The 27,774-nt window shown below is 49.0% G+C and overlaps 1 protein-coding gene across 1 annotated transcript in view; it reads right to left on the bottom strand.

Moving 5' to 3' along the window:
- Positions 1–27,774, bottom strand: part of LOC128875918 (complexin) — a 132,124-nt gene that overhangs the window by 68,762 nt on the left and 35,588 nt on the right. The window contains exon 2 of the mRNA XM_054121942.1: positions 11,248–11,348. Within this exon, the coding sequence (XP_053977917.1) occupies positions 11,248–11,302 (55 nt within the window). The 5' untranslated portion in view covers positions 11,303–11,348. The remainder of the gene's footprint in view (positions 1–11,247; positions 11,349–27,774) is intronic.

The raw sequence follows: 27,774 nt of genomic DNA, 5'->3' as shown, positions 1-27,774 counted from the left end.
GAGAGAGAGAGAGAGAGAGAGAGAGAGAGAGAGAGAGAGAGAGAGAGCGCTTTTTTGCGTTAGCCATTGTTCCTCGAGAAAAGTTTTGCGAAACGTTAAAAGATTCACGGGACGACTGACAAGTATCTCCAGCGGAGCGGAGTCGATTCGATGCATTAATAATGCAACGATGGTCGAGAGGTCGAGAGTCGCGGAAAAATTTCGCTTGCTACTTTGCGAACGCTCGCTCGTCGAAATAAAATAATCAGGTTTTCGTTCTTTCCCAAGACTCGTTCGCTCGAAACGTTTCTCGCGATTAACGACAAGTTTACACGTATTCGATAAGATAGTTTTCCCGCGAAAAATAAACCGGTTGGGATTCGCGAAATCACGTTCGTCCGGGAGGTGCTTCGAACGGAAAAATAAATGCAAATTTCGAAGGTGTGCCCAAGGGAATCGAAGAATTTTCGAGATTCGAACGTTGGCGATCGCGCAGATTTTCCGTTGAGATCGGAACTCGAGGCAAGCCTTTCCTCCTTGAAATAAAAAGGGTAAAGTATCTCGTCGCGAGATCTCGAGGAGATTCGATCGATCTCGAATCTTGCCGGACTCATCGAATCGCGTATTCGAGGAGAAGAATAAACCGAATGCAAATTCCCGCCAATTCCCCTCGATTTCGAATTCAACAGACTGTCGCGCGGTGTGTCCACGGAACTTCGAATTAACTTGTACGACTGATTCTTGTGATTCTCCAACGTCAGGGGAAATTGAAAAGAAACTCCTCCGTCCTCGCGTCGAGAAACTCGCCACGGATACGCGTTACCGGAATTCCTCGTACGTTGATGCGCGACGGTGAAAATTCTTCGATCGAACTCCGTATCGCACAAACGGTGAAAAGTTTCGGCGTTAATGCACTCTCGGAAGTTCGAGAAGGAGACGTTTGACGCATAATTAATATCGTCAACGTGGACGGCCGCGACCGCGACCAGAACAACTTTTACGTGGCGCATTCCAATGAGCATTAACTACGCCCTGTAATGTAGCTCGAAATTACGCGCAATTATTCCCCCCCTTCGAAGAGTTCGGGTTGCAAATTGTCGCGAGTGCGAACAAGAAGGGGAGAAAGCGTGATTTGTAGGCAAAGAATCGAGATTACTTAGGATAGGGAGATAGGGGGTTAGGGTGGTGTGCGGCGCGGCACGGTGTTATCAGCGATTGTTCCTCAGGCGAGATAGACACGCGCGGTCGAAGGCGCGAAGGCGAAGCAATTTGCGGAAGCGCGGTCGTTGAATGGTCCGCACGGCGCGGCGAGGGTTCTCCTTCTCGATCTCGAGCATCGTAGCGTCGAGTCTCTCCGTTCGTTCGTCTGTCTGTCTTTCTTCCGTTCGTTCGTTCGTTCGTTCGTTCGTTCGGTCGGTCGGATCTCCTCGGATCCTTCGAGGACCTTTTAATTCCACGGAGCTGCCGCGCCACCGACAGTCAGAAATTCTATTCCGGCTCTGTCCAATTCAAACTTAATAAAGCGTCGTGCGCACGCCGCGCTGCCGAGAGCATTTTTCGCGGTGGCACGAAGACGAAGGAATTGAATGCGGCGAATGCTCGTTTAGGATCGCGACGCGACGCGCTGCGCCATCTCCACACTCGAGAAAAGAGAGGGGGAACCGAAGGGAACGAGAGGATCGGTCTGGATGCGGCAGCATCCTCCTGGAATCCTTAATATAGTCCGACGAAAAGGGGAAAGTTGGACGGGACTGAGAAGGGTGAGAATGGCACGCGAAAGGGATGATATCTCACCACCGTGAAAATTACGTCCCGAGCACGATATACCTCGATCTTGGGGTAAATGGGCATCGGGAATGGAACATCCTCGGGATGACGAGCCAACCCAGCTCTCCGTCCGAGAAAGTATGCTTCTCCGAATGCAATAAGGACTGCGGAAGAAGAGGGTGCGTTTTATTGATTTCGAATTGAACTACGTTCCGTGAACCGTTCGTTCCAGACACCAGACACTAGACAGGTCGTTTCTTTTCGACGCTTGGACTTTCTCTTCGCGAGAGTAACGAAAAACGAAAAACGAAAAATCGTTCCAAAGAAGAGGTAGAAAAAACGTGTCGCGTTCGAGCTCCTGCGTTGCCCCAGCCCCGTTGCGACTTTTCTTGTGCAAGCTATTACCGACGTTCATTTCGCTAGATTCGTTGCTCGGTGGCGCTCCCCACTGTTGCTGATTTTCTCGAGAATCGGTGTTCCACTTGGAGACAATGGTTTCATTCATCGTGTCGCTGGGTTGGAATTCAAGGTGGAAATTCGAATGACACGTGCACGAAGATCTCGGCCTGTTCCCCGACCAGTGAACGCGGAAAGGAAGTTCCGGTTGACTCGTCGGTGTCGGTTCGCCTCGTGTTGTTCCAAGTAATACGACCGAGCAATTTGCGTATCGATTTTACGACGACCTATGGCCAACGTTAACAATCACCTTTCGTCCGTATTCTTTGAAAATGAGGATAACTGGTACAACAAATTTCCTCGAAACGAGCGACTCTCGTACTTATTCTATTCTCGTATCCTTTTCGAAAGTTGTGGAAAATTACGCGATGGTTGTCGTTATCACATCGGTAAAACTCGAACGGTGATCAGGAAAATCCTAAACGCAAACGAGAACGCAACGTGTACAAACTCTGTATTTTATTACGGTGACGATCTCGCGACTGCAATTATATCTCCATGCAAATGATCCGACCGAATTAGTCAGCGACCGATTAATTAGCGTTGCAGTCGTCGGTAACGTGCGTTGCATCTGCAGATTCTTGTCGATCGATCGGCTGAACAACGGGGAGAGAGGAAGAGAGGGAGAGAGGGAGAGAGAGAAAGTGGTAGCGTACATACTGTCACGCCGAGTGATTGCAGCTGCAGCAATTAGCATAATCGCGACTGAGACACGCTCGTATACGCGAGCGACAGAGATAACATGACGATCGACATTTCAGTTCTCGCCAAGACACATCCTCGTTATCTCCGAACCACGAGAACGATCATCGATCAGAGATCGGTGATAGAATCGAGGAATTAGACGAGAAAAGTATTTGTTCGTGCAATCGAAAGACTTTGATCCGTTTAACGACTTACGTGTATATTACGGTCCGATGCAAACGCGGCCTTCGTTTATACGGCCAAAATTGCCCAATTCGATGTATCGGTATCGATTAAACCAGCGGCGACGGTGGAGGCATCGCGAATAATTGCAGCTACGACAATTAATGTGATTCGAAGGTACGAGCTTTGCTGACAGAATTATCGCGATATCGATTCGTGGATACGACCGATCGTTTAGCGCCCTCGAATCGAAAGAGTACGGTTCACGTGACAAACAATTAACCGAGCGTTGCGGTGGATCGAACGCTGAATGAAATCCGTGCTGACCATTAACGGAATTAACGCGGGGATTCGTACAACAGGTTTTGAGATTGACAATCTTTTTATTTTCGAACTACATTGTTCTTTTCCATTAAATCGTCCGTACCCCAACGTCTCTTTCTATCCGTATCAAAGGCCTTTAATTCATTGAATAAAGAAAAAATAAATTCTTGTCGCGACCCGCTACTCCGGCATCGTTGACACGACACTCTGTTTCCAAATTCCACTCGCGAAAAACTTTTCGGAATCTTTTGGTTTCGTTTGTTCGTTCGCTGCGTTTCTTCGATAAATAACGAGTACTTCCCAAACCGGGCGTTCGCTGTATTTGTCGGCCGGTTGCCAAACCGAGGATCGCTCGAGACTCGTGGCAAGTGTGGAAGGAGAGTCCATGAAATTCCACGAGAATAGAAACCGTTCGGTCGCGAACCAAGCGAACGCGAAGCGAGATGCGACAGGACGCGGAATACCTGCAGCCACGATGAAAACGTTTTTGGGTCGGGCGAGGCGATCTTGCTGGTTTTGCGGACAATGCCAAGAAAAAGGGTTCGGCGAGGAAGAAACGACCGAGGCGATAGACTGTTACCGTGAAACCAGCTTGAAATATAACCCAGAGATATCTGTTCGAGGATAACGGACCCCATCCGTTCGACGTGCATTCTTCGACGATTCCATTGGTTTCTCAGCCATTTCCAAACTTTTTTGCATTCTCGTCGTCGCGTCCCCGATTCTTCGAGCGACAAATTCTAGCTCCGTGGACATTCTCGTCCATTGATTTTGAATTATTTTACCTAGGTGTCCGAAACATCTTGTATTTCGTGCGATATGTACGCTTACAACCGTTGCGAAACGGAAACGTTTGATAGAAATCGACTTTGTAGATTTACGTTATCGTAGCGTCGAGAACGAGTCGTCGCGTTCAGTCCGCGTCTCGCGGAAACATTAATTTTCTCTGGGCACGAACGAACGCGGCAAACAAGGGAAAATCAATCGGTTAATAGCGACATCGACCGATGGAATTGGTTCGCGGAACATTGCGGCGCGGCGCAGCGTTTCGATGCTGGGAACCGGCCACATGGATTGTCCGTGTCCGCGAAATGTCCGATGGTCGACGGTAAACGTGGTTGCTAACTGTTTCCAACTATCGACAGAACTTTCTACCCACCGAAGCCAGGGATTTAATTAAATATTGCGAAACACGACGCCCGTATAATACAACCCCGCGGCTAGAGTTTTACGGAATCGCCGTATCGTTTTCCTCCGCCTCGACATCGGTATCGGCATCGGCATCGGCATCGGCATCGGCATCGGCATCGGCATCGGCATCGGCATCGGCATCGGCATCGGCATCGGCATCGGCATCGGCATCGGCATCTGCATTTGCATCGTCACCGCATCGTCTAATCGCCTATTTCAGTTACCAGACAAAACGTACGAATCCTTCTCGTTTCAATTTTTTCGTTTCTCGTGTACAACAATTGTATCCGTACAAGAGAATTTCTACTAGACTTATCGCTGTGTGTTTTGTTAATCTAAAAATTCTTTGCCGGGAAACCGAGCGGTCTAGCGACCGATCGTTTGAAACCGTCACGTGAATTTTATAAACGAGGGTCGTTTCGTTTTATTTTCTCTTTCCGTCTTCGCGACAGCAATATCCGCGGGCGGCCGTGTCGCGCCTCGCGCCTCGCCTCGCCGAAATTAAAGTCACAAGATAAACGAGCCGCATTTACGAAACCACCAAAAAATTCCCTGTGAACGGAAACGGATATCCTGCTCGACGTACCTCGCGTACCCTAACCCGAGAGAACGAAATTCCACGAACGTTACTCGAAACTCACCACAGCATCTTGGCCAACCTTTTTCGGTCAAATACGAAACCCAGGAAATTCGCAGCACTAGAATCCCAGCCCATCCTATCGCATCGCGTCGACTCGTCGAATATTTCTTTTTGCTCGAAAATGCCTATGTCGAAAAGTCGATGAATTTTCATTTTCATTTGCACGAAGGAAAAGCGGATAAATTATTAGCGGTTGCGTCGGATGCAACGTTATCATCGACGTATAGAATACACGTGGACGCGCGTTGTTACTTAAGAATTTCCGTGGGTGTCGATTTCAGATTACACCGATCCGCCGTGAATCGTAGCACTCGTTGAATCTCATCGATAACCGTATGTACTTGCTCGGTTCTCTAACCCGATCGATTCGACTCGACTGTGCAAAGGTACACTGATTGCTCGGTTAAATCGTAAGGAAATAGACGCGATCCGGTTCAGATACATACCTGTACGTAGGTATCTCTCGTTTGTCGCGAACGCGGCGACGGCAATGGTCGGTCGCTTATTTTTAGCTTACGACAACCCTGCATTTTATCTCTGCCATCTCCGAAGCTCGATCGATAGATTCGCAGTACGCGTCCAACAGCAAAAACTCAGCCTCGAAACATCGGCTCGGGTTTTCAGCCGGTTCTTCGGCTATCCGTCGCTAAGCTTTTCCGTTCGTTCGTACAGTCGAGGCCACATTCGTCGGTCAGCGATCGCAAACTAGCCGCGTTTAGATTTATACCGAACAAGTTACGGTAGATAACGAGCCGTTATCCGATAGACGAGTGAGCAACTCGACGAGAAAACCTGCTATTTGCATCCGAGTGCGCTTGCAATTGAATAAAAACCCGTCTAATTAGCCGAGAAAGCCGAGCGGAAAGAAGAAGCTACGAGGTCCCTCACCTCTTCCCGAAGATCCGAGGGAATTCTTGGCGACGACAAACCACGCAAATGGAGTATCCACCTGATTAATTCAGACGTCTCGAGCGCCGCCGCGCCGTGCCAGCGGGACAAAGCGTGCGGGGTGGAAGCGAAAGCGCAGCTTTTGTTCTTATTTAACGCGACACAATCCCGAGATAAGGGTCACGGGCGTACAATGCGCGTCCCCGAGAACTATTCCGTTCCCCTTCCAGCTTCGCCTCGCGTTGTTCCTTCTCTCGACGCATCACGTATCACGGCAGAAAAATAATTCCTGTTCGGTGTCGGATCATCGTTAACGCGATTACGTCTAAACAGCGAAACGAATATCCGTGCGAGAGCCTATTCTCGTCGAAAAAGACGTTCGTTGAACGGAACGTAATCTCGCTGTCGTTCGTAAATACAGCTTCATACCGCGATAACGTGATCCATCTAATTTACTTACAATTATTCGTCGCGGCGCGTTGCTCTCTTTCGAATCGTTAGGAACACGCTCGGAATTGGCGTTCGCGCGAATATCCTGCAACGGGACCCGACGGGAACAATTATCGAAAAACGTCGCGTTGCCGTTTACGTTCGGTTTGACTGTTGCATCGCGGTCGAACAGCGGTCGAACAGCGGTCGATTTGCGTACCCGTTACTAGATCCGCGTTTCCGTTTGTTTTAATTCGTCCGATGATTTACCGAGCCCGCTGAGAGCGACGTTTAATTATTCCAGCTCGTTTTGCGCACCCATCAGCGGTTAATTTAATAACTTGTCGTGGATCGTTCGCGCTCGGTGTCACGCGCCACGTCGAAACGCGTCGCGTCGGCCAGCCTCTCCGAGCTAATTTTCACATTGTTCTCCTCACGATTTCATCATGCGAGGGAGGAAATGATTGTAAATTTGGTTACCCGAGCGGTACCGGCGCGTCCATGGAAAGTGCTTACTCGGATAGATGTCTCGCAGCTTTGTTCCAACGATTTCAAGAGAATACTTGACACGTATGTATAAAGAACCGTTGCTACTCGTATCTAAGCGATCGGCGAAAACGCGCAACGGCTCGTTCAAAAACAACACCGAACAGATCCAACGCTACGATATAATATCAGTTCTGGGCTTAACGTTTAGTCGACGACCCGGCTTGTTCATCGATATCGCCACGTGACAAACAATCGTCCCAATTAATTATGCGGCTCGTGATTTATTCGAGGGCCGGTCCAGGCATTTCAACGAGCCATCGCGGCACAGCTGTCTCCCTGCAGTTGACGCGAATTGACTTCGGAAAACAATGTACGATGCACGACCACTCGCCCGTCCCATTCGGCCAAATTTCCGATGGACGAGCAGAATCCTCCGATGATACTCGATACGCGATGGGTTGTCTAAAAGAAGATAAAAACCGTGCCAACGCAACGTCTACCGTAACGACCGACGTTGAAAAGATGATCGAGAAAAACACCAGTTGGCCCAATTAACCGGTTGGAAATCACTTCCCCGAAATCAGGGAACGAAGCTTAACGTCTACCACGACACGGGATCTAATAGCGAGTGGAAAGTGAACGCGCAACATGGTCGGGAAAGAGCACACGGAGCAGATTTGAGCCGAGTCGTTTGGTTCTCGAGTCGAATCGATCGCGATCGTTCGAAAGGAGAGCATCGCGAACAACGCGATGGAAATAAAATCAGAGCCGAATGGAATAAGTCGGTGAAAACTTTGTTCTCGTTTGGTGGTCTTTTGTCTCGGACGGTCTTTGTTCTTTCTCGATGAACTCGGGGAAGAAAGAAACAACTGCCGGACTCGTCGTAAATAGAACCGTACGCGATATTTCGGTGAAATTGCACGAGGATCGTTCCATCGGGTTTGCCGCGAACCACGTAAGCGTATCGGTCAGCCGATATCGCAACTACGGTTCGACCGCGTTCGACCGCAATCGGTACCGCGACCATACTTCAGGCTCCGGTCCGGCATAGATTCGGTCCTGAATTCGGCCCGATAATTGGCGCGCGACGATCTCCGCGTAGTTTACCTCATGGTCGAGGATCGGGACCAATGAAATCGATGCGACGCGATGCGTTGCGATATACGTATAGACGCAATTTTGAAATGGGAACTTTTCCTCTAAATCCTATTCCCAAATTACTTTTTATCCGATGAAACTTTTAGTTTACGTATCTCGAAGAACCGAGAAAATTTTAAAAAGCCGAATCCTCCAAGTGTCAGAATTTCTTATGGAGATACGCGACAGCGACAGCGACAGCGACAGCGACAGCGCCTGCGCAGGCGCTTCGAAACAAGTTTGTTATGTTTAGTACTCGAGAAACTTGGACGTGGCGGTCGGCTTAATCCCTCCGCAAATCCTTTGAGCTCCATTAGCGACTTTGCGGCCGGACCCAACTTCATCGAATACGCTCACAGACACGGCTTCGTATATTCGCCAACGAAAACGTATGTATAAAGTAAGATGTTCGAAGAAGAGAGTTGGAAACTTTTAGAGCGGATGAAATTCGTCTTCATATTCCGTGAAAAATATATCACGTTATCGGCCGATAAGAGATGACATCGATTCATTTTCCGAAACAAATAACGATTAACGTACGTTATCCTGTCCGTCGAAAGAACATTTATCGATAAGTCTATCGATTATCGTTGACGTTGATCGGCCGACGAAACGGGAACCGTCGGATTCGGAGAGAATAAATCCACCGCGAATGCGATTGCGCGAATTCTCGAGTCGCGAATCTGATCGAAACCGTGAAATAGGTAGATTTCACGGAGAAAGCATCAAATTTTCCGACGAGAGAGCGACTGGCAGGCTTTCTTTCGGCTACCTCTACAAAGACTCGATTCCTCGCGCGAGAGGTAAAAATTCCAGATTCGGCACGCGGATCCCCGTGGCACGGACTCTATTCGTCTCCTTGTCGGTCTTCATACAACATACGATATACAACTTTCACTCTTGGATCGTTTGCATTTTATTTTCCCGAAGCGGACATCTGATTGTCAACCGAGAGGTTCGGATAGACGAATGCGGGATGCGAGATATCGGTGCGTCGCGTCGCGGCGCGGCGCGGCGCACGGCAAGGGGAGACGATTCCTCTGTCCCTCTCGAGAGAAACGAAGAGAGGCACGCATCCAGGTCACCGCAAACTAATTGCCATTCGATTCGTCCACTCTTCGAGCTTCGCGAAACTTTCCCACCGCATTTCCCGCTAAAACTCTACCGTTCCACCCTCGAACAAACCCTGAGTTCCGGTACTCGGAACTTTCGATTTCTCCTCTCCCACGAGTGCTTTGCATCGCAACCGACAAACCGTGATAATTGTTCGGGAACCGATTTCGGCTGTGGTCCTTTGAAACTTTCTCTACGGTTGCTTTCGACTGCAACCTTTTAAATCGAATTTAAAACTAACCTCTACGCTTAGTCGTATCGTTCGCGCTAATTCCAGATAAGAAAGTCGATACGATTGTGAACGAGATCCGAAGAAAGAACGACGCCGACGGTCGAGGAGAAGTCGCGGAACGGAACCGAAAAAAGAACGCGACGAAAGAGGATAAATCGATCCCGTTCGAGGGAGTTAAGGTTTCTTCGAAGAGAGATCCGAGGCCGAGAGTCCTCGTTTCCCATTACGGATTCTCCGCGATACGGTCGGCTCCCGCGCTCGTGGCTGTCGCGAAGACTGAAACTTTCCCTTAACGACGCAAGTTTTATTGCGAGCCATCGTTCAAGCTGCCAGCGAGCCGACAAGCCAGCCGGCGCGGCGCGGCGACGCGCAGATTTTACCTCGCGGTTGCTCCACTTGGATTCCTTAACGATGATTATACGTCCGATCACGAACCGTCGGCGTCGGTGTCGATGCTACGGAGCCATTTCTCGTCTTCTCGTCTTTTACGACGTACGCACTCCGTGGAATTGGCGGAAAAAGGCGTTCATCGCGTTAGAAATTTTAATTACGAACGACGCGAGAGACTAGATGTGAAAACGGATTCGAGGATGAGAGTCGTCCGTTAACCGCGAGTCGATTCGATTACGCATACCGAGTGGGTTTCGTAACAGTTGGATTCGCGGTTGTTCGCGAGCGATTATCATTCACCGAGGCGTGGCAAATCGTTCACCTTGAGCGATGAAAATCGAGCGTGTCGTTGAATAGCCGAGACGAGAACTCGCGAATACTCGGACCGATTCTCCTCGGGATCGACGAAAATCATTCGTTGCATCGCCATGCATCGAGAAAACGGATTCTTTTAACGTGGATCGATGAAACGGGAATAAGCGCGTTACGAACGAATCTACCAAGAACCGAATACAAAGAACTTTTTCCCGTGGTGGGCGAACGTTGCTTCGTCATTCGGACTAATGCCTTCTTCCTTCCTGATTCGCGCGAGCGATCAATCTTAATTCCAACTCTCTGAGATCGTTCTTGTTCTGAGAAATATATCGAGACGCGGTAAAACGGTGGTTTTCGCCCACCGCACCGGCCGATATCGTTTCGGTGACGATTAAACGGCATTCTCCGAGACCGGGATCGCGTCTTCGATTCGACTCGGTTTCGTATCGAGCCAAACATCGTGCGTCGCTGCGATTCCTCGTGCGAGAAGAACGATCGCAGTTTTGTGATTCGGGACGCACGAACCGGATTACGCCTATTATCTCCAAAGTTGGATTTCGTTCACACTTACGAATCGAATTTTCATTCTCGCGAAAGGAATTTTCTTGCGATAAGGTCCACGCGTCGCGCAACTTAAGAGCAAATAGAGTTTCGCTAATGGAAATACTTGGATCGTCGCTCGCAGATTCCATTCTCGATTGCGATCGCGCGACGAGGGCCGATCCCTCGGGATTAAACTCTGTCCGATAATCGAGCAACCGGAGCATTCTCGCAAACAAACTTCCCGGATAACAAACGAAAGAAAACGTGTTTCGCGACGCGATTCGCCGAGCGACGATTATTCTCCGCGGAAGATGTACGTCGAAGGATGAACTACAAAGGATCGTTCAAGATACCGTTCGTGGAATTCAGCCCCGATCTCTACGCGACTCGTCGCAAGATTCTTTCGTGTACGTTTCGGAGTTCAAGATTCGATCGAATCCGAATTTTTTCGCGAGTTTTTAAAGTAATCGGAAAGACGGGCTCGTACCTTTAACAGCGTTCAGCTTGTTTCCGACCATCTGTTTCGCCACGAATGCTGCCATCTTGGTGCTCGCTGCTTACCGTGCGGTAGCCAAACGTCCGTAGAACCTGCAACCAATGCGAATCGTTTCATTGCTGCGTTCGACATATTCGTGATGCGAGTGGAAATATCGACGACTCGGTCAACGATGCCTCGTATAAATTTTCATCTCTCGTTCGAAATCGACGCGATTCGACAGTGTCGCACCGTTTTCATACGGTATCCATAAATCTCTTTGGGCCACGAAATAACCATTTCGGGTAATAACGTTATACGGTTTTTACCTCGTAAATTTCTTTTACGATGTCGTGAAAAGTAATACCGCGTTCGATCCGATTTCAAGTTATCCGAAGTGGCCGCGCATACGACAGCCCTGCTACGAATTCCCGGCAAAGCAGAGCCGATCGCGAGGGCGCATTCGCGCGTACGCGATGCGGTTTATTAGAGGAAACGAAACAGCCGCAAAGAAATCGGCTTTCCGATAAAACGATTCGGGCAAATGTTGGACTATAACGACGAAAATATTCCTGGCCAAGAACCGTGAAATCGTAGCGTGGTGTTCGGGGAGGATTTTTGAGTTCCACGAAATACCAGAGGAAATAAGTATCGCGACATTCGAATAATTTCTACGAAGAGCGATTCGAAAATACGGAAAACCTAAAGATGTTTCTTCTCGCAAATTGCTAAGCGATCCTATCCGATCCGATCAAACACGAGAGTCGGAATATTCTCTTTTCTCTTCGTTTCTCCCTTTTCCAGGTCCGTTTACCGTCTCGAGTGGTTTTCGGTCTGTGGTTCGATGCAAAAATGAAATACGTCTCTCGAGAGATGACCGCTGTGTCGTCGGTCTTGATACGCCGGTGCCGGCGCCGACAATGAAAAGTATCGTAATGTCGCGACGCATTCCCGCCTCACGAGCGTCATGGAGATCGAAAGGAGGCGAGCCCGTGTTTTGCTTGCCGCAGCTACTGCCATTCAAATCTCGGGGGTAAATACGAAACCGTTACATTCGCCGTTAGGTCGAATAAATTGTTTGACGCGTCAAACAAACGGCGCGCCCGCGCCTACGCTCGCACTCGCGCTGCCTCGTGTCGTCACGATCGCTTTACTGGTCGACGCTGGTCCATCAACGTCGTTTACCCGGCGGCGGCGGCGGCGGCTAGCGCGAAAAAGACGGTGGCAGAGTGTGTCGTAGTCGGCCAGCCAAACACAGGGAGCAGAAAAGATCGATAGAGAAATAGGAAGGAGAGGAGACGCGTCGACGAGAAACAGAGCGGCTGCGAGACGACGACGCCGATAAACCGCTGGTAAACCGACGCCGAGACGTCTCGGCGCCTCTCCCTTTCCACGGCCCCGACACCGTGATTTTCCAACATCGCGCGATTCCTTTATCCCAGCCCAACTACGATCAACGAAACGGGCCTTGCTTTCTCGAGATGTATTCGAACGCGTTTTTTCTTCCGTTCGAGCAATCCGCGGCTTTCGATTCGTCGAGTTCGGTCATACTTGTAAAAGAACCGATCGAGGTAGACAAATAAACTGTAAATAATTTTCGATGGATCGTCCAAGTATACCTCGAGTATATTTTTACGCGAACCCCGACAAGCCGATGGAAGCGTATCGTATCGCGTTAAAATCCTCGCGAGGTCGACGCGAGCTAAGGAAATCGCACGTTGCGGAAATTCTATTCCCGACTGAAACGAGGTTACGACGGACGGTGGTGGAAAAGCGACGCGACGCGACGACGCTCGAAGCCAACCCTATTGGCACGCAAAACACCCGTCGAGATTCCCGAGAATATTCTTTCTCGCTGTATCGCGTTCCCTTTTCATTGCTCGGTAGATAAACAACCACTTGGATAGCACGAGAAATATTTGTCGAAACTCGAGCAACTTGTCTTGTAGGTAATCGAAGAAACTTACGGAGGATCTATCGCATTTTTTCGCTGCTAAAAGCGAAACAAAGAAACAGCCCTAACGTCGGCAATGTAAGCAGAGGGAAATTCGGCGGAGGGCATGCTTTTGGTTTTGGTATATCCGAGCGAATCGAGGAACGTCGGCTGATTCCACGCCAAGGATGAGTCGAGAAGATTCTCGAGTACCCTTCGAATGAGAGGACGGTCGCCTCGTTAAAGCAACGACCACCTCGGGCAACCCTTTGCCCTTCATCTCGCGCGCTAATTAAATAGACCAGAGACGCGGATTTGGCGTTCGGCAGTGGCGAAGGTCTCGCCTCCGGAAGTGGAAACAGTCCGAACGGAAATCTCTGGATCTCCGTTTAACAGAGGTTCTTCCTGAAGGATCATTTACTTTTGTCCAGAGTCCAGGGTTTCGTCAGGAGAATAAGAGTACGGCTCTTTAAACTTTTCGTCCAACACGAGTTTTCGTTTAGAAACATTGATGTTGCGTATCCTTTTCCAAAATTAGTATCTTTTGCGAGGTGTCTGTTTGGAAAAGCGATTAGCTCGATATCATCGATGTTGGAGACAGAAGAGAGAAAGGGAGTAAGGAAGCGTTGAACGTTGGAGAATCGCCGCGGTGAACAACCGATAATTCGCAAAGAAAAAATTCCATTAGTCGGTAGGTAGGGAGCGTTGAAACGCGGTACGATTAAAGAAACTACAAATTTACCGAGTAGCACCGTAAAAGCGAAATCAGCTTGCGAAATAGCGAGCGTTCCAAGGAACCTTTAAGCAGAGCGAACGCGCGTGGTCGAGAAAAGAGGTCAGGTCGAACGTGACGTTCGGTCGGCCAAAGTTCCCGTGAAATTAACAACTCCGAAAGACCGCTGAAAGCCTTTTTCGACGTTGGGCCGTTTCGAGAGGTTCCGAAGGGTGCCGTTGCGAAAGATGTTTGAAAACGACGCAAACGGTTGCCGCGAGCCACCCTCGCTGCGAGCAGCGAGCAGCGAGCACCACCGAAGTGGAGTGCTTCCACGTGTAATCAAGGATTTCTCGTCAAGGACTTTGACAAGGACTGGAACAACCGCTTTCCGGTACGACACTCGTTGGCGAGCCTTTCTTCGAGACTCCCAGCCGAGGTTTACTTCGAGCTTGTAAACGAAAGCGCGAGATTTGCCGGGGAATAGAGAAATCCAGCGTTAATGGACAAGTTCGATGGTCGCAGAGGGTAGCGAGAATTTCGGTGATTCCCTCGGACGTTTTGCTTCGTCGTCCGGTCGAAGGCGGTTAACCGCGTTACGAAGCTCGATAGTCGAGAGGTTGTTCTTTCACCGTTTCCAAACGTGGAGTTGCCGCGATTCGAGAATGTACACGGAACGTTGGATCAGGTAACCGAGTTAAAAGTCTACGAGGCTGATCTCAAATTCTATTTTCGACATTTGTTACTCGTGGAGCATTAAGAACGACGGCGCGGCCGGACGGAGCAGTGATAAACTTACCGACTCGAGAGCAAATGGGAAAATAATTAGGCGAGTTTGTCGACCTTTCCGTCGCGCAACCTTTGTTTTCGTCGAAAGGGGTCGAGGGCTGAACGTACAAGAGGAAGTGTCCCACCGTAAGCCGGGTACGAGCCCTGCCCCTTTAATTAATTTCAGCTCGGTTTCTTCCGTGGAAAATTACGCGCGAATTCGTCGCATCGCGAAGAGTAATGCACTCGAGAGAAGAACGCTTCGGAATAGTGCGCGTTGCGAATAGAATCGGTTTCTCGCGTTTTACTTAAATAATATTTAAAATTTGCCTCGATGCCAGTGTTTCCGGGAAATCCTTTCGTAACTTTCTTTGATTGCCGACGACAACTAAAAGCCACGCATTTAATCATTTTCAAAAGAAATCGTTTGGTCCGGCATCTTTCTAATGAATTTCGTATACCTATAGGTATATCTACTTGCGCGTACCAAAGCAAATTGATTTTATTCGCGCATTACTCGATTCACCGTGCACCAGCGCGCGGCGCGGCGCGGCGCGGCGCGGCACGGCGCGGAACCGTTCCGAATACGGTTAACCACGGGACATCCATCACCGAGTTCATTACGGTCGATCACCGATATCGTTACCCGGATCATGAATATCCAATGCTTCCTCGAGCCCGGTCGTCCTATTTTATCTTCTCTTTGACGCGTTGGGTTGCATTGCGTTGTGTTGCGTTGCGGTAACGTCTTCGGTCCCATCGAAAGTCCGATTTATCCTCGAAGGAACAATTTGCGATCGCAACGATCAAACAATCGATGCTCGGTTCGTTGATATTCGATCATACTTTAGTTGAGAACAAATTTGCAGCACGCTCTCGAAATCTCTGGATTAGCTGCACCGATGCGCGACGGTAAGTAAGAAGCCGTGTAACGCGACGGATCCATCAACGCGGTCGGTCGATCCATCAAAAAATGATTCTGCTAGGTTCGTCGTTGTCCTGAAATTCGGGCCTCGCGATACCATCCGCAGTTTCCATTAATCATTTTACCGCAATCTCCCGAGAAACGCGTAACCGTGGCCAAAAAACTGGCAGCTGGCGGTTTATCGTCTCGTTTAAGTGTCTCCCGCAGCAGCGTCGTTTTATCTCCTTCCGTTTCCAGGCCAGATACCGACCAAGATTCGAGCGCCGCGGCCGTAACAGTCGGTTCGGCAACTAAGCGCTAAATTATCCTGGCTGTTAATGGCTCGAGCTCTAACCCTTTCGCTCGAGTTCTATCCTTCGGTGTGCCGTGTAAAATGAGCTGACACTCGGAGAACATTATGCACCGCAAACTATGCAATTCGTGCTCCACGGAAATTACGGGGCAGTTGTCGCTGGATGAAACAACTCGAGGGCCTCGAGTGGAAAGTAAACTTGAAACTTGAAATTTCAGCGATACCTATACCCAGCCGCTTGATAAACCACGCGAAACGATATCAATCTTGATCAACATTTAAACGAAAGACTCGAAAGAGAGACGTACATACGTACGACATACGTAAAACAATCTTTCTTTTCAATTATTTGTTAAAGTTACATAGATATGTGACAAAACGTAGGAGGACGCTACCGGTGTCCGGTATTCGAAAACCAACCGACTCGATGGTATATCATCCGATGCTAAAGGAATTCGAGAATCGTGCCTTTAAAAGTATCTTCTACATCGAAAAGCAACCAATCGACCGTACATACGAGCCGAGTTCAACGTTCATCTTCCAAGTTACTCTCCGCAACGTCTGGATCCCGAATTTTCCAGAGGAAGCCTAAAATCTCGCCGCGGTATGTCGTGGTTCGTTATCTTGGGAGTCTTTTCATCGAGCTCGGGAAATTTTCGAGCGAGTCTCTCGACTAGTTGTTTCGGACCGTGTCTGTTTCAACACTCATCGGGGTCGGCGTCGGCGTCGTTGCCTTTTCGATGGAATTCGGCAGACTATTCGTCACCAAGTATTCTCGGCTTCGAATTTCATTAGAGAGAAAACAATGCTTTAGCGACAAACTAACGCGAAACAATCCGATGGGTGACTGAACATTTGAAAAATCGGACGGGAAAAAATCCAGTCGAGGTACGTTTTCAAAGTCACAGTTAGAGATAGATCCGGGGGTTTCGCGACGCACAAAGGCGCGACCTGTTTTCTTTTTTTTTTTTCGGTTTTATCGCTCGACCGAATTTCTCCCTTTTTCCCCGGGATATATCCTCGATATCAAAGGGGTTCTATTTTTGAGATTACGTTTTTCCTGACGTCATTCCTACCGCTGACTAAAAATCCTTTGGTATCCGCAGCTTGTCAAAACTTGGACAAAGACGCAACCGTGACAAAACTGAATTTTTCAATCGATCCAACCAATCGGTCCACCGTCTATCGGAATTGAACAAAGGACACGATATTATAATACGATATTATATTAGAGGATACTTATATTTCCAGATTATTTAAAATTACGTATCGTCATCAAAATTTGTTTACCGTAATCTTTCAAGTTTACCAAGAAAAAAGAAAATTTGGTCGCGATTCGATCGTTGGATCGAGCGTGTTATATTTGCGTCGCGACGCGTGTTACGATATCCCGATAGCAGTTCGTACCATCATATTTTCCAGACTTTCTCTCCAGAGCGTCCTTTTGTCCGTTCGTTCGTTCGTTCCAGTCTTGTCGGAAAACATAATAACTCAAAGCCCACGGGAGGTCCCGGAAGATACAACGGCGGATACAGATTCCCGCGGCCAGGGATAAATTGCTGCAACCCGTTACTCGAGACCGTCGATCCAGCGCTGTTTATCACTGGGTGTGCTTCTAATGTAATATCTTGGTTGGTTCGGCGCGGCGGCGGGAAGAAATCGCTCGTTCCACGATAAATTGACGTCCAAAGACGCGGTTCGCGGAAGAACACTGGCCGCGAGAACGGATCGACACCTGGTGCGTCGGTCTTTCTACGCTCCTCGATCCGCGAACGTCGATATCGATTAGGTAATCGATGGATGTTGGCAAACGACGAGTTTCGCGCGCTACACTGCGACGACCGCTTCGTAGTTTGAATACACGAGACGAAACGCGTTACGAGTTACGAGATGCTCGAAATGTTATCAACAGTCGGAACGTCTCTGGAATCCTAAGGTTTTCGATTCGAAAGGGTTCGCGCGTCGCGCGGTGTTTTTGTTTGTTTCTCGGGCAGATTGTTGGAAAAACGGAAAAATGTAAAAACGAATAACTTTAAAAATATTTGTCCACGAAGATTATACTCGATGAAAAGCAAAACTATGCCATCCCATCGGCCGTGGATAGATTAAACACGCCGAGAGAAATTTCGTGACCCGTGAGATAAATTAGGTCGACTTTTCGTCGACCTCGCGCTCTGTATACGAACGAACAAAGATGAAGATCGATGAAGAAATAGAGATGAAAAGAGGGGATTCGGGGTGGGGAAGTCGGGAAAGACGTATCGCAGCCATTGTCTCGCGGACGGTTTTTCCAGAGCCGAACAGAGCTAGAACACCGTAGTGGAAGCGGGACGTTTCTCGCGAAACGAAGAAATATTAAGGGGTGCACTTCCGATATTAGAGATCTTGCGAGAGATCGGCCACGATTCGTTTCCACGAAATATTCGACGAACCCTCCGTTTCTCACGCGGTACCTGCTTGGAGAGATCGATCTCACGCGACGCGATGCGAAACTCGTTTTTTTTTACTCGTACGAATTCAGTCGCGTACCATATTCCGTTCGAGGGTAAATTTCTATTTCGTTGGAAGCTTGCGCTTAATCTTGCCGCGTCCGACGTAATTTTCGCGGCGCCATACTCGCGTGTTCGACGTGGCGTGCCTCGCTCCAGCCAACGAAAGCTCTCCCCGAGTAAGGCGAAAGTTGCTCTCTACCACTGGAGAATGCGCTTCCGGGTCCGTGACCGAAGAGCCAGCTGGGAAACGCGGTGAAAATCTTGGCCCCGGAAACTTACGAGGAAAATTACGGATCGCTGCCGCGGAAATAAAGTAACACGCGGTGAAGTAGCAGTCGGGCGAGTACTATTTTCCCGAAAGCAAAGTAAGTTGTAGGTTTCCGTGTCGTTGGTCGTTTAAATTCCATACCCGTTCGACGCATCCGCTGCAAAACGTTCCCTGTCTCCAAAGTTTCGGATCGATCGAGTTAGTCGTTTGCGTTTCCAACGTATTTCGCGAAAAGTTATCGTCTTGGATGCTAGGCAAACAATTTTATTCGTTCACCGAAACACGGAATCGTCGTCGAGACGTCGGCATCGGCGTCGGCGTCGGCGTCGCCGTTGGCGTCCAAGAGAAGCGTTTCGACCAACGATCATTGGATTCTCTCGATTGCACTGCGAATCGCGAAACGGTTTTCGAAGTAGGAGGCGCGTAGAAAACAGGCATATTTTCTCGAGGCGTTCTCGAGCGTCATCATCGACGTGGCTCGGTTATCGATTCGCCGCATACTTTACCCGACACGAGTCCCCGCGAGGCCGCGATACGCTCGTATCGTTTACGATGCATCTGGATGCATCGACTCGCTCACCGTTCCGTTCCGTTCCGTTCCGTTCCGTCGAGGCTAAAACGAACGCGACTACCATGCCGTTACGACACGTTTCGCGTTTGCTTTTCATCGTATAATCGCGAGTATAAGAAATTTCGTCGAGTACGAAACATCGTTGAGCACCGACTAGACTCGAAACATCGTGACGATACGCAGAGAGTTTCCGCTTTGTTATACCGGGCAGGTCTGGATTGCGAAGCGTCGACGTCGGCGTCGCTGCAACCGCAGCGAGTACGCGTAGGCCACGGGGTGCATCGACCAACGATTCGCTGAAAAGAAAGAAACTCGTAGCTACGACTCGATCGATACAGCCTTCGAGGTTCTCCGTGTCGTAGACCGGCATTGTTCGTTCCTCTTTCCTCTTTCCCTTGGTTCCCTTCGACGAAATCGCGCTCGTGGTTTCAGGGAACATTCGGTGGAAGCTTTTCGAAGTAGTCGTCTTCGGTAGCTACGCGAGATTATGGTTCACGAGGTCGATCGTTGTTTGCGTTGACTTTGACTACGAACTAACGCGAAAGACATCGACCGATCAAGGTTATCATTCTTGTTCGCCTAACGCGTGTCTCGTTTCCTCTAATCGGTGAACCGACGCCCTCGCGAGAGCGTCTCCGACGCCGACGCCGACGCCTAGAGGTGACACGGACGACCGCGGCTCGTCCACCTGTCACGGATCGCACAGAACCCGAAGCCACGGTGCTGCAGATAGCAGGCTATCGCCGAGAGTCGCGTCAAAGGCGTTATCCACTGTGAAACATCCAATAACCAAGTCTGAAAGGAGCTACGAGCGTTGCTTCCGACGATTCTAATGGGGGTCGATGACGAGAACTAATAATAGAGGGAATCGATACGCGGTGCTAGTCCAAGTCACGGTGTACATGTATCCCCCTTCGTTCCTCTTTGCTCGAATACCCGATTCCGATCGACCGGTACAAGGATTGATTTTTTTCTCGAAACCAGAAATCCCCAACCGTGCGATTGAACCGATGAATAGCGAAAAAGTGGAAAAACGGCAGACTTGGTTCGTATTTATCTTAGAAGCTCCAGCTATGCGTTTACTGTATTTTTCTCCGCCTATAACGCTTCGCTACAAGATCCACGAGCGCGTCCGCCGTATAATCGACTCGTACCACTACGAGGATTCGACTCTGCAAAACTGAAACCGTTGTTCGACGAATTTCCTAACTATTCCTTTGGCAAGGTCGAGCGATATCAGCTACGAAGATGCCGGAAAAAATGACAATCGTTGGCGCGGATTTTCGTCGAGTAGGTCGAGACACGGCTTCGTAAGCTCGACGAATAAGCGAACGAAAGGTTCAAATATTCAATGTGGGCCAATCTCGAAGAAATAAGTTTCTACGGAACATCTCTCGGCATTGGACTTTTCACGTGGGAAGAATACATCTTTGATCAAAGATTCTATCGATCGATGGATCCAAACTTGGAAAATAAGCAACGTTTCAAAAATGAATCACAAGTACCGTCTTTTCGATCTTCTTTCTTTCGGTATTTTCGAGTCATCGGGTTATCGTTTCACGTAAAAAGAAAACTTTCCATCTGTTTCGCCGGTAAAGGTGATAGCGATACAACCCCTTGATCGTTAACCACGGCGCGGCGTCTCGCTTTTACGTTACGAAACGAATTTACCCCGAATTCGCTTTTCAGCATCGCAAATGCTGTTACGTTTTTCAGAGCCGACGCAAACTTTTTAACGTTGTTAGAGCAGCAGGAATTTCTGTTGTAAAATTGTCAAGAGCACAGTGTCTGATTCGTGCATCGCCAGAGCACGACGTAACTTGGTCGGTAACCCGGTGGTAAATAATATTTTCCAAAGAGAGTGCAAATTCGAAAGGTCTGTAGTTTCAATTTTTTCGGAAACTTAATCGCGTTTCATCAATGACTCGGCCAGAAAAATTGTTTTCTCTCTCGCGGACAACCAGTTCGTACTTATTTATCGTACGCATAATTAACAAACACCGAACGTATTAATTCCCCTTGTGGATTATGTAACCCGAAGAACAGGAGCAGCCTGTCCGTGACAGATCTTTCTTTCGAAAGATTTTCCTTTCGTTTCCGTTCGAGATATGAAATGGTCGATGGCATTCAATTCACCGCAAAGAATCACCGTGTTCGATACGATCGCGGTCGCGGTCGCGGTCGCGACCGCGATCGTCACGAAACGAAACCAAATCGAACGAGGAACGCGTTTCATCATCACCCGGAACCAATTATCGTAAAGCTCGCTAAAATTATGTAATCAGTGCTTATACCCTATAGGCGGATAGGAAATTACAATTATGGTACAGAGTCACGATTAATCGGCAACGATCGCATTTGGTTAAACGAATGAATTGTTAATATCGTGTCCGGATTAGCGATCCAGATCTCCGTCGTCCGCTAGAACGATACGCCGCGATAAATTAATCGTTATAGTTCTGCCACGGACGCTACTTTTGTTTCCAGCAATTTCGAAATTCGACAAGGCTTCTTCGTAAAATTTCCATGGTGCAAAAATGATCGGGAACGTCGGGTCGTTTCGCTAACGTACCCTGAAAATTGAAACTCATTGTCAGTCGCGGTTTTCTCGGAATGAAACGTTAGCATAACGTTACCCAGAATACTAGACCGTACAGCGTGCTCGCTTCTATGTAAATCCTTGCTTCATAACCGTAAAATGCCTAGCGCGAGTACAACAAAGTTGTTGCAGTTTCGAGGAAAGAATCCCGCTCAAGCGGCGAATTTCAAGGGTTCGCGATAGGGTGCACCCGCTCGACGAACAACGAACAAGCTTGGGTCGCTTTAGTCACAAACGAAGCATAATATAACTACAGATGAAATTTTTCTTAAGCTTTAAATCGTCAACAGCTTGTGCGCGAGCGTAAAACGTAGTTTGTCGGGCTCAACGTCGTTCGATGATCTTCGTCAAAGTATGTAGATGTACGAAAACTCTAAGCGAAGAATCGCGCGGCGTAGGGGGTGTCTTCGGTTCTTCGAAACATTTTTCAGCCAATGTTGACCAAAAAACGACGGTTTTTTCGAAGGTCAGAAAGGTGCTCGTATAGGAATAAACAAAATCGGTCAAATTTCTTGACGAAGCGACGTCGACGTAACGTTTCCTATCGGACATGGACATTGGACGCGGCAAACAATGATTTACCGTAACGAAGGAATTACTGAAATCAGAATCGGATTCTAATGGATAATTGGCCTCGTTACCGGAGGCTGGTATTCGAAGAGCTCTTCTCTTTCTCTTCTAAAGCTCTCGGAACTCATTGCACGCCGAATGGCGAGCTTCCGGAGCGCGGAAGAAACTCGAAGAGTCTTAGTCTTCGTTAAAGGTAAGGGCTTAAAATTGGAGCGTAAAAGTGGATGGGGTAGGTGGGAGATAACAGAGGCATCGTTATTCACCGAGAAGGAGGCTAAGAAAAGCTACGTGCCCGTTGCTTTCTCGCAGCACCGTCGGACGACTAAATCCCCGGCTCTTAATAGGGATAACTATCCAGTAGGCGATAAATTCGTTTCGCGGTCGGACTTGGTCGCGAATTCGCTAATTAAGCAGAGATTCGAGGACGCGCATAGGCATCGAGATAGAAATCAAAGGTTCGCTTCGAATAGTAAGCTCGACAGCCGATAGAAGCACGATACGATAACGTTGCGACATTTCGCGATTATAATTTCGTTGAAACGAAATAATTCGAAATCGGTCGGTAATTTTCCTTACGATTAATCGCAGGGTTCGATTTATCATTCGGTTCGTCATCGATATCGTTGGACGAAGAGGACACCCGCTTCGTCGTCGAACAGCTGTTAATGCTTCGGCTGACTTGCACGACTTTGCCATCCACAGTTACATCGACCATCGCTTTACCAGACGTCGGCCAATCTTCTGGAAGACGTTCCCGTCGCGTCTACTCGCTCCCCGGGCTCTTTCGAGACAGCCACGTCAACGGGAGAAGAGACGCGACGTCCCTCGGGACGAGGCGAAAGACGAGACAGACTCGAAGACGAGTCCTCCTTGTTAAAGTTCAATTAGGCTGCGCTGAACGGCACGAGAACTCGTGTCGTGACCGATAACGAAGAGAACCAGAATTCCCGAGACTGGGAATCAGGGATTCTCCTTACAAGCGAAGCCTCTTCGCGAAGGATTAATCGTTCCCTCGCGAGAAAGTAACGAGCAGAGGGGGTTGAAAAAAAATTGCCGACGTGGATGAAGAGGACTTTGGAGAATTAAAATTTCGTTTGTCGTGAGAATCCTTGCGCTCTCCGAATAGCGGTGAGTTATAAGCGAAACGCGGGAAAATAGGACTGCTTGCGATCGATTCGATGTCGACGTCGTCCAAGATGTCGAAAATCTTCTCGTAAAGGTGAAACAAAACCGTCGAGAGTAGTCGCGAAAGTAGTCCGGGTAAAAAGTGTTGTTCCACTCAACTACCGAATAATAAATTTCAAGAGAAAAAGAAGAGAAGAGAAGAGAAGAGGAGCCGAAGAGGCGGCAGGGCTGGAACGATTGTACGAATTCCATCTAGACATAATTCCTATCTCCGAAAAGAAAAGCTTTCTCGCTAACAATGAACCGTGCCGTGCTCCGCCCGAACGTAACGAGCCGTTATCTTTCTTGTTAGGGAAAAAAAATCGCCGAGTCCACGGGACTCTGAGAATCGTACAAGATTCCCGACTGCGCTTTAATTCGCCGCGACAAGCACCGACTACCTCTGTTTACGAATTACCCACGAGACTTATTCCGGGAACGAGTCTCTCTCCGTTCGCGTGCCACCAATTCGGAGAAGCTTTGCACGGTAAACATTGCCGTGGTACTCGAATGTTTTCGTCGGCTTCTTTGTTTATAGTTATTGCCGAGAGAATGCTCGCAATCGTTAAAAGCATCTCTCCCCGTCCCCGCGGAAAAAGTCGGGTGTACTCGAAGGAGACGATACCTGGAACGGCCACGAGGCGAAAGTTGCCGTCGATTACTACCGGTTTCCATTGTTTCGTTGTGCCTGGTATAAACTTGGTATCAAAAGAATCTCCAATTTAACGCTAATTTATCGTTTGGTTCGACCAAAAGTACGCGCAACCGCCAATTGCTTATCTCGCATCGGACAGAATTCGATGCTCGGGAAATATGAAAAATGGAATCGTGCGCGTGACGAACCGAGCGCCAACGGGGACGGAAGGAAATTTTACACGGAGGAAACAGTCCCGTGGCTGTAACTCGACGCGACGTCTTATCGCGGTCGAAGGATGACGAGCAAGAAGATTCCCATCTTCGGAGAATCTACGAGAAACCGGAAAGTGGTGTCTCGAAAGCCGGCAAGAGACCGTGCGCTGCTCGTCGGTAATGACGGCCGTCCAAGTTTCATTGGGCTGAGTGGTACTCCGCGACGCCGAAGGAAATTTTACGATCCCACCCTTCCGTTTCGTCTCGTTTCGTCTCGTTGCGACCCCGCGTCTCGAGATCGGTCCTCGCGTTTCATGGCCGGACGCGATGTTCGCGACGATTTCGATGTCTTTTCGATCGAATAACGCGTAGATCAGGCACGCTTCAACATTCGAACGCGCCAGAAAACACACTCGCGATTTATCAATGATTTCGTGCAAACGCAATTTAGTCGAGTCAACGCCGATGCGACGTAAAGCATGTACGCGAAAGGTAACGGATAAACAAGCAACGAAAGCCCGAAATAGGGACGCCCGAGGAGAATGGAATCGTCCGGAAAGTCACCAAGAGTACAAAAATAAATAAGACGTTCTCTCGGAGGAGAAGCAGCCTACCTCGTCTTTATCCCTGACCTCTTTTTCTCACGATCAATTTTTCCTACCAAAAATATACCAGCAGGAGCACAGCCTACGAGCAAATATTTGACGATTTGTCTCTTCCGAGGAGGATGCACGCTTAAACGAGCCTAGTCCAGACGACTTTGCTCGAATCTGTTCGCATCGCTTCGCTCTAAACAAGGACGAACGAAATTTATTTATTTATTTTGATGGGTGAGCATTGGAAATATCGATACGAGTGGGAATATCGACGAGGACGGAAAAGATGTACCGTAAAATCGATTCTCCGTAAATTCGATGCGGTCGAGCATAAAATATCGACGCGTTCGGGTTGACTCTCGATGCAAACGAATAAACCCAAACGAAACATTCCCTCGACGAAACTTGCTATTTTCGCCCATGTTCTCAGAGCACTGTTCGCGTGCCTGGAGAAACGGAGAGAGCCAAGATTGGCAATCACAGTTGCCGGGACATTTGTGCGGCTGGATGGCGCTTAATAATTGGAATAGTTTTGCTCCGGGCCGGTCGTCAACGACGTGGAAACGAGGCGAAAAGCTCCGGGCTCCTTTGTTTTTCCTGAATATCCTCCACACGGGTCGCTGGATACCGTGTATGACCGATAAAAACCAATGACCTCCGAACCAAGTTCCTCGAACGCGAACAATGATAGTTGGTAAAGGTAAGAAATTTCATTTCGCATTTCCTACGAAGGTTGTTCCGCGAAAAATCGTCTCTTAAAAATAAAATGTTGGATTTTCACATTTTTTGGTCTCAAACGGGTCGGCGAACTAATTTACCAAGTTGTAGCTGTACCGTTCACCAAACATACAATTCAAAGTCACGATCTACCGGCAAACTTTGAATAATTCTAGTTGAGCTGGAAAGGACGCAACGAATACGCGATATAATTTCGGTTATCCGAAATGGAGCGTGTCGAAACTCGACCAGGTCGTAGTTGTCCGCAAGCTCTTTAGCTAATCGGGCAGTCTAGCTGGAAACAATGTAACAGCACATGTCGTGTACCGAATATTTGTTCCTCCGGCCAGAGTATGTACACCCGTATCCGAAACTTGGTTACGTGCCGTGGATGCGGACGATGAAAGTTTCCAACGATAACAGCGACAGATGGGAAACCGTACGCGCCCGCGCCGGTTCGAGTCGAATCGAAACATTTCAACCGCTCGGTATCGTTTCGAACGGACCTCGACTCCGTGTGCTCGGACGCGGACGGACAGCGAAATCTCGATCGCGGTCCCGATTAGCAATTATTCCGTAACCGCGGGTATCCGTCGCTAATCGAGTCCCAACGAGGGATATCCAAACCGACGGGATATCCAGGGACGCATCCAAAACCGATCGGAAACAATTGGAACGTAGTCGCGAGCGGCTCAAACGGTGCCGCTTTGTTCGCGGGTGCATTTCGCGTTCGCCGTAAACGTTTCCCCGCGACTTGAAAATCGGGCGCGGCTGACTCGCGAGTCGTGGTCAATAAAAAAGAGTCAGATCCGTGAAAACAGCTCGAGCAACGGAACTCGATCGACTCGTAAAAATAGCTTTACGGGGATTTACGAGTTGTTCGAAGAGTTCGCTGTAAATGGGACAGGCTCGCAGAGAAAGAACACGGTACGTGTGAGAAATACGAGGCGTCTCTGCAGTCTGATATACGGCATTTCGGTTCGGCGAGTGGGTATGGTTTCGCAAGTATTTCTTCGTTTGCGCGGTTCGTGTATTTACCGAGCCAGAAATCGGGCGAAACGTTAACGATGAGCCTGCAACGACGGTGAGTAAAGAGCGTGCCAGCCGTAAACGGTTAACTCCATCGTTAACCGATAACCGTAAGCTGATGTAACGCGCCGCTGCGAACTCGCGAGTAGCTGCGTCGACGCGGCGCGGCGCGCGGCGTGGTGATCGCTACGGGACGACAGAGCGGAAGATCGTGTTCCTCGACGAAAGGGATACCGGAGTGTTTCCAAGCAGGGGTTTCGCGTGCAAAGCTGGCAACGACGGTGCGCTCGATGACGCTAAAAGCTCGTCGAAACGCTGAAAGCGAACCACGCCAAGTCGGCCCTTGTCCACGAACGCGAGCGCGCACAGACCTCGTTTAATTAAGCGCGTTGCGAGAAGCTTTTATTGCGAATTACCTGTACACGGGTCGCCGCGCCGCGCTGCTCCGCGTCGCTTCATTGATCGCACGAGTGTTTGGTCTTGTTTACGGCGGTATGTCCGCCCTGAACGAAAATTACGAGCCTGGAGCTTTATTTGGCCGCCTCGGGGACCGTTTGCCGCGCACCTTTGCACCCTCGTCGCGTTCGAAACTCGTCGAAAAACGAAAAACACGTGTACGAACAGATCCGCGTTTGAAAACATTTCGAAAAAAGAAAGCAACGTACGTAATTGTTTTGTTCGTGAAGAAGAGGCAAATGCGAGGGCCGTGGAAGTTGATAGTTACCGAAAGATACCCGACAGCCGAACCACCCCTTGTTGGATACGGGGGGTCATACTCTTCCTTGGTCTGACATGAAATACGAACGACGATTCGGGCCGAGCCGGGCCAGGTCGACGTTGCACTGAAAATTCATTAGAAGGCACGCGAGAGAATCTGGAACGACGCTCGAGTTCGCAACAAATCGATTCTTCCAATTACAGTTGGAATCGACCGATCCTATTTCCCAAGCCCGTTCGGCCCACCCCGACTCTCCGCATACGACCTACACATTTATCTATTCGCTCGTCCGCTTTGCCGTTCTATCTCCCTATTTATCTTTGCCCTGCTCGCTGT

This window comes from Hylaeus volcanicus, chromosome 4 (assembly GCF_026283585.1).
Source record: "Hylaeus volcanicus isolate JK05 chromosome 4, UHH_iyHylVolc1.0_haploid, whole genome shotgun sequence".
NCBI classification, from domain to species: domain Eukaryota; kingdom Metazoa; phylum Arthropoda; class Insecta; order Hymenoptera; family Colletidae; genus Hylaeus; species Hylaeus volcanicus.
This window is presented reverse-complemented; position numbering and strand designations above follow the sequence as displayed.